The sequence below is a fragment of the Carcharodon carcharias genome, chromosome 34, assembly GCF_017639515.1.
Source record: "Carcharodon carcharias isolate sCarCar2 chromosome 34, sCarCar2.pri, whole genome shotgun sequence".
Taxonomy (NCBI): domain Eukaryota; kingdom Metazoa; phylum Chordata; class Chondrichthyes; order Lamniformes; family Lamnidae; genus Carcharodon; species Carcharodon carcharias.
This window is the reverse complement of record NC_054500.1, coordinates 17,827,023-17,844,077: the sequence shown is the minus strand read 5'-3', so window position 1 is coordinate 17,844,077 and position 17,055 is coordinate 17,827,023. Positions and strand designations below refer to the sequence as shown.

Sequence of the window (17,055 nt, the reverse complement as noted above, 5' to 3'; positions counted from 1 at the left end):
TTTACCATCCCAACAATTTTTGTGTCATCCGCCAACTTACTGATCAACCCTCCTACATTCAAGTCTAAATCATTTATATTTACCATAAACAGCATGGGCCCAACACTGATCCCTGTGGAACCCCACTGGACACAGGCATCCAGTCACAAAAACACCCCTCGACCATCACCCTCTGCTTCCTGCCACTCAGCCAATTCTGGATCCAATTTGCCATGGGCTCTTACCTTTCTTATCAGTCTCCCATGAGGGACCTTATCAAAAGCCTTGCTGAAGTCCAAATAGACCACGTCAAATTGATTGCCCTCATCTATACACCTGGTCACCCCTTCGAAAAATTCAATCAAATTGGTCAGACATAACCTCCCCTTAACAAAACCATGCTGACTGTCCTTGATTAATCCCTGCTTCTCCAAGTGTAGATTAATTCTGTCCCTCAGAATTGCTTCCTATAGTTTCGCCACCACTGAGGTTAGACTGACTGACCTGTAATTCCCTGGTTTATGCCTTCCTCCCTTCCTGAATAACGGTACCACATTGGCTGCCCTCCAGTCCTCTGGCACCTCTCCTGTGGTCAGAGAGGTATTGAAAATTATTGCCAGTGCCCCTGCTATCTCCTCCCTTACCTCACTCAACAGCCTGGGATACATTTCATCTGGGCCTGGAGATTTATCTACTTTCAAGCCTGCCAGACCACTTAGAACCTCTTCCCTTTCTATGCTAATTTCTTTAATTATATCACAGCCCTTCTGCCTGATTTCCATACCCAGGTCATCCCTCTCACTTGTGAACACCAACACAGAGTATTCATTTAGAACCCTACCTACGTTTTCTGGCTTCACACACAAATTACTACTTGGTTCTTAATGGGCCCTATTCTTTCCCTAGCTATCCTCTTAGTCTTCATGTACCTCTAAAATAACTTTGGATTTTCCTTTATTTTACCTGCCCCCTTTTTGCTCTCCTAATTTCCTTTTTAAGCTCCCTCCCCTCACCTTCTATATTCCTCTATGGCTTCCACTGTTTTGATCCCTCGGTATCTGCCATAAGCCTCCCTTTCTCTCTTTATACAATCTTGTATATCCTTCGACATCCAGGGTTCCCTGGATTTGTTGGTCCCACCCTTTATCTTTACTGGAATATGTTGGCCCTGTACTCTCCCTATTTCCTTTTTGAATGAGTCCCACTGCTCTGACACAGATTTACCTAAAAGTAGTTACTCCCTGTCCATTCTGACCAAATCATATCTGATCTTCTTAAAATCGGCCTTCCCCCAATTTAGAACTCTGATTTCTGGCCCATCCTTGTCCTTTTCCATAAAAACCTTGAATCTAATGGAGTTATGATCACTATCTGCAAAATATTTCCCCACTGGTGCTTCTACCACATGCCCAGCTTCATTCCCTAAAATTAAGTCCAGGACCCCCCCACCACTCTTGTAGGACCTTCTACGTACTGGCTTAAAAACCTCTCCTGGATGCATTTTAAGAATTCCTCTCCCTCTAAATCTATCACACTATGACTAACCCAGTTAATGTTGGGGAAGCTGAAGTCCCCCACTATTACTACCCTATTATTTTTACACTTCTCTGAAATTTGCCTACATATCTGTTCTTCTATTTCTCCCTGACTGTTTGGGGGCCTCTAGTACACTCCCAGCAATGTGATTGCTCCTTTTTTGTTTTTAAGTTCTACCCCTGTGGCTTCATTTGAGCAGCCTACTAAGATGTGACCCCTCCTTACTGCTGTAATTGATTCCTTCATCAATATTGTTATACCCCCTCCTCTTTTACCTCTTTCCCTGTCTCACCTGAAGACCCTATATCCTGGAATATTGAGCTGCCAATCCTGCCCCTCTCTCAACCATGTCTCCGTGACAGCAATGACATCATACTTCCATGTGTTAATTTGTGCCCTAACTCATTTCCTTTTTTGTCAGGCTCCTTGCATTAAAATAAATACCATTCAACCTTGCCAAACTCCCTTGTGCCTTAACTGGCCTATAATTCTATTCTAATTTTGGCTGTGCATCTCTCCCTACTGAACCTCCTCTCAGGATCCCATCTCCTTGCCAAGTTAGATTAAACCCTCCCCAACAGCACCAGCAAACCTCCCCGCAAGGATGTTAGTCTCATTCTGGTTCAGGTGCAACCCGTCCGCCTTGTACAGGTCCCACCGCCCCCACAAATGGTCCCAATGTCCCAGAGATCTAAAGCCCTCCCTCCTGCACCATCTCTCCAGCCACGCATTCATCTGGACTAACCTTCTATTTCTATACTCACTAGCGTGTGGCACCGGAAGTAATCCAGAGATTACTACCTTTGGGGTCTTGTTTTTTAATCTGTGTCCTAGCTCCCTAAATTCTGCTAGCAGGACCTCATCCCTCTTTCTACCCCTGTCATTGGTACCAATATGTACCACGACCTCTGTCTGTTTGACCTCCCACTTTAGAATGTCCTGCAGCCGTTCAGTGACATCCTTGACCCTGGCACCAGGGAGGTGACATACGGCCGCAGAAGTGCCTGTCTGTTCCCCTTACTATCGAGTCTCCTACCGCTATTGCTCTTCCCCTTCTTCCTCCCTCCCCCCATGCAGCTGAGCCACTCACAGTGCTGTGAGCGTGGTTGCACTCCCCAGAGGGACCGTCACTCACACCGTTTTCCAACGAAAAACGGTTCTCGAGCGAGATGCACCCTAGGGATTTCCTGACCATCTGCCTGACACCTTTCTTCTGACTGATGGTCACCCATTCGCTCTCTGTCTGCACTTCTGTAAGTTGTGGGGTGACCATGTCTAAAAACGTGCTATCCACGAAACTCTCAGCCTCGTGGTTGCACCTCAGTGTCTCCAGCTGCCGCTCAAGCTCCGAAACTCGGAGCTCAAGTAGCTGCAGCTGGTGGCACTTCCTCCACACGTGGTCGGTCAGAGCACAAGGAGCATCTAGGACTTCCCACATGTCGCAGGCGGTACATAACATGGGACTGAGCTGCCCTGCCATGCCTCTAGTTGAAAAAAAAACCTTACTTTAAAAGTTTTAAAGTAAAAAGCTTTAAATTATTTATGTACTTTAAATAACAACTAGAACTCTTACCCTTCCTTAGCTTAATCTATCTTAAACTGGAAAAAAACTGGAGAAAAATTTCTTGATGTTCTCTTGAGTGGGAACAGTTTCTCACCATTTACCCTGTCCATACCCCTCAGGGTCTTGAATACCTCTACCAAGTCTCCTCTCAGCCTTCTTTTCTCCAAGGAAAACAGTCCCAGCCTCTCCAATTGATCCTCATAGCTACAGTTCTTCATCCCTGGAATCATTCTTGTGAATCTCCTCTGTACTCTCTCTAATGCCTTCACATCCTTGCTCAAGTTTGCAACCTTGTTTGACATCTGCTAAAATTCTTCTGCTTCTCACCTTCTCAATTGCCTTATCATACACAACTAAATCTCTTGCTGTAACACTCTGACCCACAGCATGATATAGTGCCCACTGCTAATTGTCCCCCCCCCAACACCGTGCAACAGAGAAATTGTGTCATTCGGTATTTCACATCTTTGTTCCAAAGTTCCTTTCCTCCTGAGACTGCAAGTCTGTGGTTGGGAGTGAACTGAGATAGCGAGTGTTGGCAGGCTGCTCAACCATGGGGGCATCACTGTCAAGCTCAGCTGAGCTTGCTCAGTACCTGGCACACACAATTATCCACACATGGGGCAGGATTTGGGGGCAGGATTTTCGGGTTGTTGGGCAGGCGCAGTGGGCGGGCCCAGGAGCAGCCGGGAAAAGGGCCGCCACTCATGATCGGCCCCCGACCACAATTTCATGCTGGCCGGCCAATTAACGGCCAGCCAGCCTCAACAGGCACGCTGAAAAGCTCAGCCCTGCCAGGGTGGGGGCGGGAGGAGGGCGAGCACTGAAGTCAGCGCGGGCATGGGGTGCGCGCAATGAAAGCTCCCTGAAGGAAAAGAGCTGCCTCAGGGAGCTGGAGAACTTTAAATACAAAAACGATGAGTATGAAATTCTGAAAAGATGTCCCCACGAAGGACTCGCTCACCTGAACAAACAGATAATAAAAGTTCTGCCCAAACATTTTTATTCTTTTTTAAATTAAGATTGGAAACCTCGTCCCGCCCTTACATGAGGTTGCCTCAAAAATGTAAAGGCTGCCTGGCCAATTCACCCACTTGCCAACCGTAACGTTGGGCAGGCTGTGTAAAATCCACATTAATTGAAACTTTAATGGCCTTAATAGGCCTCTTAATTGTCGGCGGGCACGCTGCCAACTCCTGCACGCGCCTGCTGACTGGAATATCACGCGAGTGAGCTATGACGTCAGGCGCGCACTCATCTGCGGGCCATAAAATTCTGCCCATGAATGCACATGCACAAACACACGCACACACACACATTGCAGTTGAATTCAAAATAACTAGAAGTGGGAAACTCAGGCTGCTGCCTGGTCCAGGGATGCCCTCACCTGCCCAGGCAGAGACTAACTGCGTACGTGAACCTTGCAACCTTAACTGCCCATATGACTTTGTACAACAGTCTGTCTGCTCAATGATTCATACAGCTTCACTTTTACACTCTGGTTGATCAGGGATAAAGGAAAAGAAAAATCTTGCATTCATATAGTGCCTTTCACAATCTCATTGCAGCCCAAAGCACCTTCCAACAAAATAAGTACTTTCGAAGTGTAATCACTGCTGTAATGCCGCAGCCAATTTGCGCACAGCAAGCAGCCACGTGATAATGACCAGATCACCTATCTCAGCGAAATCGTAGGAACATAAAAAATTGTGCATCTTTTTTTAATTTTCTTTGAACACTCGGTTTATTCGTCATAAAGATATTGGACTTAGGAAAAAGGTTGGAGGCAGCAGACTCTGTGAGGAACGTTCCAGGGATAGTTTCAAGCAGTTTTGGTGAGTCGCCACACAGATGCAATGGAAATCTTCTGAAATTGGGGATAGAACAGTTTTAATACAGAGCTGACTTGGATACTCCGGGGAGTGCTGGATATTGAAACAGTTCATCTAACGTGGAGAAAAAACCTCTCCTTTGTCAGTACTAAAATGTTTCACGGTTTTCTTATTGAGTGCAAAACTTAAAAAACATACATAATCAAACAATAATGTGCTTTCAGAGAAGAAGAAATAACTTTTTAGAATCATACAACATAGAAGGGGGTCATTTGGCCCATCATACCCATGCTGCCTCTTCACCCTATTACCCTTTCCCCATTGATTTGCATTTCTTTTCCTTTTCAACTATATGTTAATTCCCTTTTGAAAGTTTCTATTGAATCTGCTCCTGCTGCCCTTTCAGGCAGATCATTACGCATCATAACAACTCGTTGCCTCAAAAAAATTATTCTCACAGATGCATTTAGAGGGAATCTTTTTATAAACTTAGCAGGGAGAAAAGAAGTGATTCTGATAGGGTTAGATGAAGAGGGAAGGAGGGAGGCTCATGTGGCATATAAACACTGGCATTGACCAGTTGGGCATAATGGCCTCTTTCTGTGCTGTATATTCTTTGCAATTAATTGACTCTCTAGTTCATTTGCCAATTATAGAACCAAAGAATGATACAGTGCAGAAAGAGACCATTCGGCCCATTGTGCCAGCTCTATGGTAGAGCTATCTAATTAAACCTGTTCTTTCCCATATCCCGAGAAATTATTTCCTTTCAAGTACGCACCAATTCTCTTTTGAAAGTTATTATTGAATCGGCTTCCAACACGTTTTCAGGTGGGGTATACCAGATCACAACACCTTGTTTGTAGACCCAGAAGGAAAAACCATATACAAAATTTTCATATCCCAGTAAAAAAATCAGCAATACTGACACTAGTGATACTGGAGTTCCGTTTTAAGGTATACGGGTCCAGTTCGGACAAGCCCTTCATTTCTAAATTTTACAGGATCATAGAATTGTTACGGTGTAGAAGGAGGCCATTCAGCCCATCGCGTTTGCACCAGCTCTCTGAGTATTTTAACTTAGTGCCAATCTCCTGCCTTTTCCCTGTAACCCTGCACATTGTTTATATTTAGAAAGTGATCCAATGCCCTCTTGAATGCCTCATTTGAACCTGCCTCCACTTTTTACTGGTTTTTTCTTTTGGGGAAGAAAAGTTCTCTCATGTCACCTCTGGTTATTTTCTTTTACCAATTATCTTAAAGCATTACATTATGTTTTTCTTCAAATTGACATAATATTTTACGGGAGCATTCTGTGACATTTAGTGATGAGGATGGGCCCAATCACACTCAATGGCTCTGTCCCTTTAAGCACATAAAAGCAAAATACTTCGTATGCTGGAAATCTGTAATAAAAACAGAAACGCCAGAAAAACTTAGCAGATCTGGAAGCATCTGTGGAGCGAGAAACAGAGTTAGCGTTTCGAGTCCGTAGGACGATTTCTCAGAGATTTTAAGACCTCAGAGCTTTAAGAGCTCCTGGCTGGGGAAAGCAATCAACTGGTAGGCCCCCGGGGATGCTGGACGTTGTAGTTCCAGGGGCTGCCTCCACGCTGTTAAAATGGCGCCCGAGGACTGCAGATTCCAGAATGCTCCCGTCATAGTCCAGGACGCCATTTTAACATTGCTACTCCAGGACTACAACGACCGGCGAGCACTGTGCAGGCCGGAAATAGAACCGTCTCTTCCGGCGGGAGGCTAAACGCGGTCGGTCGGAGCTGAAGGCGGCGAAGGGACATCGGGCAACATGTGAGTGATGGTGGGTGGGAGGGACGGACGGACGGAGGGGAAGGAGCAGGAGCGCGAGCGCGAGTCGCTTTCAGCTCCCGCTTCGTCTTCCTGTTCCTCCACTGCCAGTTCGGGGCCTTACTCCGGCGTTGTTAAGGCCTGAGGCCTAGTCCGGTGGCGCGAGCCCGTGGCCTTTCCCTCCCCCGGTCCCGCTCAGTCAGAGGGACGAGGGAGGGAAGAAAGGAGGGGGCGGGGGGCGGGAACGGATATTTCCCGAGTTCACTCATTTTCGCCGCCTTCCTCCATTTTAATGGTTCCTCAGAAATTCAAATCGACCCAACCCCATCACTGACCCCCCCCTCACCCTCATCACTGACCCCCCCTCACCCTCGTCACTGACACCCCCCCTCACCCTTGTCACTGACACCCCCCCTCACCCTTGTCACTGACACCCCCCCCTCACCCTCATCACTGACCCCCCCATCGCTGACACCCCACCCCCCGTCACTGACCCTCCCCCAACCCCATCACTGACCCCCCCTCACCCTCATCACTGACCTCCCCCTCATCCTCATCACTGACCTCCCCCTCATCCTCATCACTGACCCCCCCCTCACCCTCATCACTGACCCTCCCCTCACCCTCATCACTGATCCCCCCATCGCTGACACCCCACCTCCCTGTCACTGACCCCCCTCACCCTCCGTCACTGACCCCCCACCCTCCGTCACTGACCCCCCACCCTCCGTCACTGACCCCCCCACCCTCATCACTGACCCCCCCACCCTCGTCACTGACCCCCCCTCACCCTCGTCACTGACCCCCCCCTCACCCTCGTCACTGACCCTCCCACCCCGTCACTGACCCCCCCTTCACCCTCATCGCTGACCCCCCCTTCACCCTCATCGCTGACCCCCCCTTCACCCTTATTGCTGACCCCCCCTTCACCCTCATTGCTGACCCCCCCTTCACCCTTATTGCTGACCCCCCCTTCACCCTTATCGCTGACTCCCCTTCACCCTTATCGCTGACTCCCCTTCACCCTTATCGCTGACTCCCCTTCACCCTCATCGCTGACTCCCCTTCACCCTCATCGCTGACCCCCCCTTCACCCTCATCGCTGACCCCCCCTTCACCCTCATCGCTGACCCCCCTTCACCCTCATCGCTGACCCCCCTTCACCCTCATCGCTGACCCCCCTTCACCCTCATCGCTGACCCCCCTTCACCCTCATCGCTGACCCCCCTTCACCCTCATCGCTGACCCCCCCTTCACCCTCATCGCTGACCCCCCCTTCACCCTTATCGCTGACTCCCCTTCACCCTTATCGCTGACTCCCCTTCACCCTCATCGCTGACTCCCCTTCACCCTCATCGCTGACCCCCCTTCACCCTCATCGCTGACCCCCCTTCACCCCTCGCCGCTGACCCCCCTTCACCCCTCGCCGCTGACCCCCCTTCACCCCTCGCCGCTGACCCCCCCCGCACCCCTCGCCGCTGACCCCCCCCCCCGCACCCCTCGTCGCTGACACCCCCCCCCCCCCCAAAAGGCTGTTGCTGACGCACCCCCAGCCTACCATTGTTCCCTGCCTCCCCAGGGCCCCCCCTTCCCATCCCCACCTTCTCATCACTGGATCCCCTCTCCAACATCCCCATCTTATCCCTCTCCCCGACTCCAGGATAGTCAGTCATGGTGGTGGGGGTGTGCATCACAGCTGAGCCAAACATTATCATAAGCCTCATACTTGTCCCCTTCTATAGCCGAGAGATGGCAGAAGAGGCTGCCTTGCATTGTTGGGTGTTCATGGTGGGGCACAATTTCGTGTGAAAGAAGAAAAGGCAGTTTAATGTTTAGGTGCCACTTCATTCTTCATATCGGAATAAATTTTTCCCTTTGCCCGCGGGTGGGAAATGCAAAAGAGGGAATAGGAGCATGGGGTGGGAGGTAAAGATCACACAGGTGAGCTGGATCCAGCCCTGGGTAATTGAAGACTTTGCCTGGTTCCTTATTACTTACACTGAGCTATTCAACTGCAGTTAACTTTACAGCAAGCTGCAGTTATCAATGCTTTTGTTGAGGTTGTCAGACTTTAGGATGCCCCAAAGTACTTTTGAAGTGTAGTAACTGTTGTAATGTAGAAAAGGTGGCAGCTGATTTGTGACCAGCAAGCTCCCACACATAGCAATGAGATAATCTTTTACTAACGTTATTTGAAGGACAAGCATTGGCTAGGACACTGGGAGAACTCCCTTGCTCTTTGAAACCGAGCTCTCTGCTCAAATTTGAAACATGACCTTTTGCCTGCACTTGAAAGGGCAAATGGGGTCCTTGGCTTAATGTCTCATTTGAAAGATGGCATCTCTGACAGTGCAGCACTCCTCTAGTTACGGCACCTGAGTGTTAGTATGGGTTTTTGTGCTCAAGTCCTGGAGTGGGATTTGAACCAGGAACCTTGTGACTCAGACAACTGAATGAGCCATAGTTGACTCCTTGACTTTGTGAAAAGAAATGTCCTGATATTAGCCCTAAATTTATATTTTAGCAGTTTGAATCTGTCACTTTGTCCCACTTGCTGAACTTAGATTTACCTGCTCCATATCATTACCTGTTGTATCTTTGCGCTATATCGTTTTTCTGCACTTTCTCAAGTACTTGCTCATCTGCTTTGTGCTGCTGGTTTTAACTGGCCTCTACTTCCAAGCATAGTTTGACCATAGCACTGTACAGTTGGGTCAGGAGTTGATCTGTCTTGTATTTTAGGCTTTGGTTCCCATTCGGGAAAGACCAGTCTGGGGGCTGGCTTCTGTTCATGCAATCTCTGCTTCGACCTAATTGTTTTATTAGGTTTCCCCAGGTCAAAGGAGATACAAAAGTATGCAATCGACTCACAGAAGTGCGGCGCACAGTAGCATCACTGTTGAGCAACTATCCCCACCAGTAAACATGCCCACCATCATTCACATAATCACCTGGAAGTAACAAAAAAGGTGGGGAGAGGAGCCCCCAAGGTCACTTGGATGGGAAAAATGTGGGGAATCCTCCCTCAGCGCTCAAAACAAGCCAAAGAGACCACATGGAGTGTGCATTGATATCTGGATTTTACCCACCTTTGATAAGACACAACCATCTTCTTCATTGGGAGCTGGATCATGGCACTTCTTTGGCGTGCATAGAGAGTTTGCACTGTCCACCTGAGCTGGCAACTTGTTCTTTAACAGCAGATATTTACATCTGTATAGTGCCTTTAAAGTAATAAAATGCCCCAAGACAGTTCGCAGGGGCATTATAAAACAAAAATGAGCCCCATAAGGAGATATCAGTTCATATGATCAAAAACTTGGTCAGAGGTAGGTTTTGAAGTTTTAAAGGAGGAAAGCGAGGTAGAGAAGCGGAGAGGTGTAGGGAGGGAATTCCAGAGCTCAGAGTCTAGGCAGCTGAAAATGTGGCTACCAATGGAGGAGTGTTTACAATTGGGGATACTCGAGGCCAGAATAAGATGAATGCAGGTATTGTTGAAGGTTCTGGGGTTGGAAGAGATCACAGAGATGGGGAGGAGAGGACATTGCGGGAATTGAAGACACTGTTGAGAATTTTAAAATCAAGACGTTGCTTGACTGGGTGGCAGTGTAAGTCAGCGAGCACAGGGATGACGGGCAGTATGGATGACTCAAGTTCATGGAGAGTAGAATGTGGGAGACCAGCCAATAATGCGTTGGAATGGTCAAATCTAGAAGTAACTGGTATAAATGAACGTTTCAGTGACCCGTGAGCTGGCACAGATACCAAGTCGGGTGATGTTCCTCCCGAGGTGGGAAGTGGGCAGCCTTTATTATTCATTCAAGGGATGTGGGCTTCACCAGCTAGGCCAGCAATTGCCCATCCCTAATTGCTCTTGAGAAGGTGGACGGTGAGAATGTGAGGTCAGAAGCTCGTTTTGGGATCCAAACTGACGCCAAGGTTGTGAACAGATCGGTTTAATCTCGGACTAGCCAGAGGAAACCGGCGAGGGAACAGAGTTTGTAGCATGGACTGAACGCAATGGCGTCAGTTCTCCCAATTGGAGGTAATTTCTGCTTAGCCAGTACTGGATGTCTGATGAGCAGGCAGATAATATAGCAACAGTGGAGGAGTTGAGAGGTACAGCTGGGTGTCATCGGTGTATGTGTGAAAACTACCACTCTACTTTTGGATGATGTCACCAAGTGGCAGCATGTAGAGAAACAGGGAGGGGGCAAGGATATAGATTCTTGGTGGGGGGGGGACACCAGAGGTAATGCTGATCTACCGTTCTCTCTGAAAAGGAGCAACTCACATAGGCTTGCCCTACTTAGCTACATGACCTTTGGTCTGCGCAAACTGTCACAGCTGGTAATGATTTTATATACTTTTATTAAATCACCCAAAGTCTGTGTGTTTCTAAAGAAAATAAACCCAACCTTGTAAGCCTCTATGAATAACTGAGGTTTTTTAAACTGGGGGAATCCATGGTCTTCCTTTAGACTTTTTCTAAATCAAATGGTGCAGAGCATCCTGACGCATAACCTCTGTAGGACCCATTTTACACTCAAATGCTTGACACACAGCCTTGATCATACGTAGATATATTCTGTACTTGCCATTCTAATAACCAGCCTCTGGCTGCTATAGCGGACTTGACTGCTTTCCTGGGTTCTCCCCGAGCAGAATTTGTGGTGTCAGATCTAACGCTGGCAGTAATCCTGCTTGCGAGTCGGCAGATTGTAGGTTCAAGCTCCGAAATGGACTTTCAAGAGTCTAGGCTGACACATCGGTGCAGAGTTGCTGGCATGCTGCGTTGATGGAGGTGTTTTCTTTTTAAGTGAGATACCCTCGCGTATGTGTCAAAAATTCCATGGCTCTGTTCAAAGCGGAGCTGGCTGTTCCTGCAGTGCCCTGGACTATACATTAACCAACCAGAAACTTAGTATCTTGTCATTTATTTGCTGTTTCTGCAGTCTTGCTATGCTGTTGCCTCCATAACAGCAGCAAATGCACTTCAAAGTAGTAATGGGTTGGTTCTGTAGTGCTTGGAACATTCCGAGGACATGTTATGAGTCTCAAGTTCCTTTAGGCATTAGGCACAGTTTGGTACTCCAGCCTGCCTTGTTATTGTTCTGTTGCTCAATATAGCATCCTTAACAGTGAACATCTCTCAGTGAAATAACTTTTTTATTCCTCCCTCTAGGAGTCTGCTGAACAAGCCCAAGAGTGAGATGACTCCCGAGGAGCTTCAGAAGCGAGAGGAGGAAGAGTTTAACACAGGACCGCTCTCAGTTCTGACGCAGTCTGTCAAAAATAACACGCAGGTCCTCATCAACTGTCGCAACAACAAGAAGCTGCTCGGCAGAGTCAAGGCCTTTGACAGGTAGTTGCTTTGAGATCACTTCTTCCCCCCCACCTCAGCCTCTCCAAGCCTTTCAACCTCTCCCCACTGCCAAAAATGCATGTAGTGGGAGGATGGTTCACTGGGTAGGTTTTGCCACATTAATTATTTTTAAAAAAATCTTTGTCACAGCCAGAAAACTACCAGGAAAAACCTGTGGCTTGGTATCTGCAGTCCTGTTCAAAATGCTGGTATTGCAGGAGCATTACGACAACAAATTGCATATATATTTACCACCCTCATCCAGCAATGGGTGGTCATTACTGACAGCTGAAAGCCCTATAATAGTTCCTTTTATCACTCGTATTTCCCAGTGTAGAACTGAAATATGCAGAGCAGGAAGGTGAGGTTGCACTTTCTCTCTGAGCAGAGTTAGCTCATTGCCAGTAGGAGTGCCAGAACTGGCTACCTGATTGCTGATTTTAAGGAACTGAGATCAATCTAGAACTCCCAATCCTGAACTGTAGCTCGGTATGATGCACGCACACAGGCACAATCTGTGGACTAGGCTTGTGTGTGAAATGCCAGTGTCCATGGGACTAATTCCAGCACAAGTCAGCACCTTGTGATAGTGGCAGGGGAGCCTGCAGAAAGCTACACAGTTGTGTTATTTTGTGCCAATAGATAGTCTTGTCTTGCAGCTTGGAATTAGTTTGCAGGTGTATTGAATTTAGAAAAACACCATCAAATTCTGGTCTAGTGACATTTCTCAAATTGAACAAGAAACAAACATGGAAATTAATCTGTCACAGTCATCCTTTCCTGGAATTGTATTCAATTTGTGGTCTGTCTGCTGTCATGAGTTGCATCACATTGGGCTTCACCTGAGAAGTCTGGTATGCAGCGCTTCTGGTGCTAGAAGCCTACCCTCGGGAGCCCTTCGTTAAGTATAGAGACACAATATCTAGGTATCTTCGATTCCTACTTACTACCTGCTACATTTTGCTCATGATTGTAAGTGCCTAGCAGGTGAGAAGCCTTCCTGGTTTACAACAGCGCAAAGGTGGCTTGCCCTGTTTGTCAAAATAGATGGAGCAGTTTTGATTTCGTCAGTCAATCCATTAAACGTTGTCAGTGATCTGTGGTCGCATTGTGGTACTTTGTCACTGCGGACCCCACCACTTGCACCGTTCCCAATTATCCTGGAAAAAGCCCACATCTGGCAAATGGTGTTAATTGTTTACTGTTACCAAAGGCGTCATTTACAAAAACGCCACTTAAAATGCATCAAGTGGGCTGGTTATTTTGAACAGTTCAGGCAGCTGTTTGCACCTCCTTCAAATGCAATTACTTGTCATGAAGTGGTAACCTGTGTGGTCTGACAAACTCCTGTCTGCTGCCGGCTCTTGCTGACCTGGGCGTCTTCCAGCTCCGCTTTAAAATTTAGAAAGAAATTTCGCGGACCAATTTTTTTTTTTCCACAATGGGGAATAATTGGGACAATGTAGGATCCAACTTAAAAAAAAAAGAGAATGGAAGTACCACATTCCAGCTCCATGTTAAAATGATAGAGTACGCATTTGGCCTGTTTAACTTGCCATCCTATAGACATCTGACCACAAAGTTGGCAGACTCGCTGCAGACTTCTGAATCGCCCTCTTTCTATGCAGAACAGATTTTGCGTCTCTGTTATTTGGCACCATTGTTCCTTTGTTACACTATCCTTCCGTGTATACCAGCGGGGGCTGTAGTGTAAAAATTAGGTTCGCATATTGTACTTCAACCCTGAAACCTGGATTGGAATCCAGCCCTAACTGATGTGGTGAAAATCTCATCCTTGTCTGCTGGCAGTGAACCCAGTTTCAGGAAGTTATAATAGGCTGACAGATCGATAACCAAAATACATAGACGTGAGGCGATTGGCAAAAGCACCAGAGGCAATGTGAAGCAAAACTTCTATACAGTGAGTAGTTAGGACTTGGAATGCACTGCCCAATAGCTTTCAAAAAAGAGATTAGGTCAATACTTGAAGGAGGAAAAAGTTGTAAGGATACGGAGAAAGGAGGGGAGACACGGGCTAACCCTTCGAAAACCAATATAGGCCAACTGGACTGATGACCCAGTTGTTAATGTGTTCGGAGTCTTGGTATAAAATGTCCTTAATTGGTAAAACTCACTTGCAAGGTGGCTGCTATGGGAAATAGAAATGTCAGTGGTGTGGGCAGGAGGTGGTCTTGAGGTTGGGTGTCCTAGCCTGTGCTTTATGGTGCATTCTCTATGATGAAAGTGGCTGCAATGAGTGGGCATGTGTTTTATTTCTCCAGTGCTGCCACTCCTCACCTCTAGAAGGTAAAACAAAATAAGCAATCTCATTGCTGTTCCTTCAAAATTGAAAAAAGAGCAGTCGCATTTGGCAGTGTAGCTCCTGATTTCTGTATCACCGTCCCCACACCATGTGCACTGGCCGCAATGGTGTTAACATGATTTTCCCCAGTATATATGGCAGATGGTAAAACCAACAAGGTGATTAACTGACACATTTTAAACCAGGAAATCCCAGTTATTGACACTCTCTTCTAATTGTTATCAGCTACAATCTCATCACTGAGGTAATGGGACTTCAATCAGATGCGAACAACCAATTCATTGTGCCTGTGTAGATCTTTAATGTCCTCTACCCAAAATCCTACAAAGCTTTCCTTTTCAATTCCCTTTTGAAACTTACTAATAAATCTGCTTCCTGCAATCTTTCAGGCAGCGAACACCAGATCATCATAACTTGCTACGTTTTTAAAAAAAAAATCAGGTCTTGTACTGCTTCTTTCTTTAACCCTAAATCTGATTGCAATTACGTGAAGATCCAACTTTGGCTGAAATCAGCAGAGCCTTTTAAATTGGTCAGCACTGAGTAAGAACTGCAGTGACTGAAATAGTTGGCACACTGAATATGTTATAAGTCGTACACGTATAATTGACTCAAAGGCCTATGGCAGCACCATTTGCTGATATAGATTGACAGCCCATGCTAAGCACTGGCGTAAGTTGTCAGCATTCCTGTCCGTATCTGCAACATTTTGCTTTTCTTATAATTCCAACTTTGGCACAATGTGTCTGTAGCTATGACTAATGCATTTTCTGCGGTGGCTGCCTGGCCTGCCTTTGGGCACATATCCTGTTTCGGGGCAAGGGGGGTCTGTGGAAGAGTCAGGATTTGCGGAAATTCCCTGCTCTTTCTTTCCCGCCCCCATCCACTTACTATCCCCCCCCCAACCCAACACCACATGCAGGGCATGTTTAAAATCTGGAATACGACTGGAATCCTGAATCGAGTGTTGCATCGGTGAGTTGTGGAAAGGACACTGTTGGAAAGAATTTCCCTTCTGAAAAGTTTTTTTTTTTAGACGTTCTCTCCCATTTCGTCTTCCAGACACTGCAACATGGTGTTAGAAAACGTCAAAGAGATGTGGACCGAAGTGCCCAAGAGTGGGAAAGGCAAGAAGAAGTCAAAACCGGTCAACAAGGACCGATACATTTCTAAGATGTTCCTCCGAGGGGACTCTGTGATTGTCGTACTTAGAAACCCATTAATTACTGGCAAATAAAATGCCCCTTTCTGTGAGAGTTGTAACTTATAGTGTCTCTAAGAAAACATCATCTACATAAAACATGGTTCTTTTTTGTTTCTTATGTCACTTTGGCAACATTTTTGATAATCTGCTGAATTTACTTTGTAATAAAATTCCATTTTTGACGTACGTACTTTTGTTTTAGCTCAAGCATAATTTTGTCAGATGCCAGGAACTACATTCTTGATAATCTGTTGAATTTACTTTGTAATAAAATTCCATTTTTGACATACGTACTTTTGTTTTAGCTCCAGTATAACTTTGTCAGATGCCAGGAACTGGAGTATTGTCCACATTTTAACTGCAGACTTATTGAAACTCAACTCCTGGGAGTCCTGGTGGATGTGGATTCAATCTGACCACAGTCCTGGACCACCCTGGCACTGTATCTCGCCCTTCTTCGAGGATGCTCGATTTCCAGTGTAGTGGTTAATGGTATATAAAGTCTGTTTCACTGCCCACAATGGAAGAGCTTTCTCTGCCCCATGTATGAAATACTAGCAACAGGCTGAGACACGGATTTGTTCAAATGGAGAAAACTTGCAGGGTGATGGTGGGGAGGATTCCATGCTGGGGAAATGGGTCCGATTGAATAGATCTGGTTTATAACATTAAACTTGACATCCAGAACATGAATTTGTTAGGGCCTACAGGACAGTCGGTAAAGTGCCAATCAACATGAAGATTAATTGTCAAGTGTATAACTCATGAGGAAAATCGTGAGAACTGATGTAGCAGCCTGTGGGAAGGTGCTTCCTCAAGGCTGAGTAGGAAAGCAGGCACAAATATACAGGGCTCCATGCCCACCTTGATTGGGCTGCGGGGAGCCAAGTAGTTTGCTTTAACTCTACTTCCAACCAGAAAACCTCTGGTTTGCTCATGTGCGCAGATGAATGTAGGAATGCACTTGCACATTTTACATTTTGTTGTGCTGCTTGCCTTGTACCTGCCATTGACCTCTGCTAGGACTTGATTTCATGTTAGTTGTCTACTGACCAACAAGATCTGCCCTCTTTGGAGAGTGAGGAGGTGAGATAAGCAGTGTCTCTGAGGTCAATGTGATTCATCTTTGACTTGGCACCGAGGGACAGGGTTTTTTCCACATGATTGTGGATGAAGGATTGGCCTGTCAAGATAATGGCTAGAATGGTTCTGGCTCCAAAAGGACTAATATGTCAGCTTCAGTTTGGTGGGCAACAACCTTGGCCCTGAGTCAGATACATGGGTTCAAATCCCACTTCATGAGACTTGATTGGCAAAAGGTGCGATACTGAGCTGCTGGAAGTGCCACCTTTTGGATGAGGCATTAACCCGTGGCCCCATCTGTTCTCTTGGGTGGCCTTAAGTTCTCATACTACTATTTGGAAAAACAGCAGGGAGCTTCTCCCA

At 46.7% G+C, this 17,055-nt stretch overlaps 1 protein-coding gene across 1 annotated transcript; it reads left to right on the top strand.

Annotated features, from left to right (window-relative positions):
• Positions 1-6,609: 6,609 nt before the first annotated feature.
• Positions 6,610-15,902, top strand: snrpd2 (small nuclear ribonucleoprotein D2 polypeptide). Its single transcript, XM_041179301.1, has 3 exons — positions 6,610-6,720; positions 11,903-12,082; positions 15,468-15,902. Coding segments are annotated over exons 1-3 (357 nt in total). The 5' UTR covers positions 6,610-6,718; the 3' UTR covers positions 15,643-15,902.
• The last annotated feature ends 1,153 nt before the right edge of the window (positions 15,903-17,055 follow it).

Excerpts from the sequence above, each read along its gene's own strand:
- snrpd2 (XM_041179301.1), top strand. Across the intron at positions 12,083-15,467 it reads AGAGTCAAGGCCTTTGACAG|ACACTGCAACATGGTGTTAG; the intron begins GTAGTTGCTTTG and ends TTCGTCTTCCAG.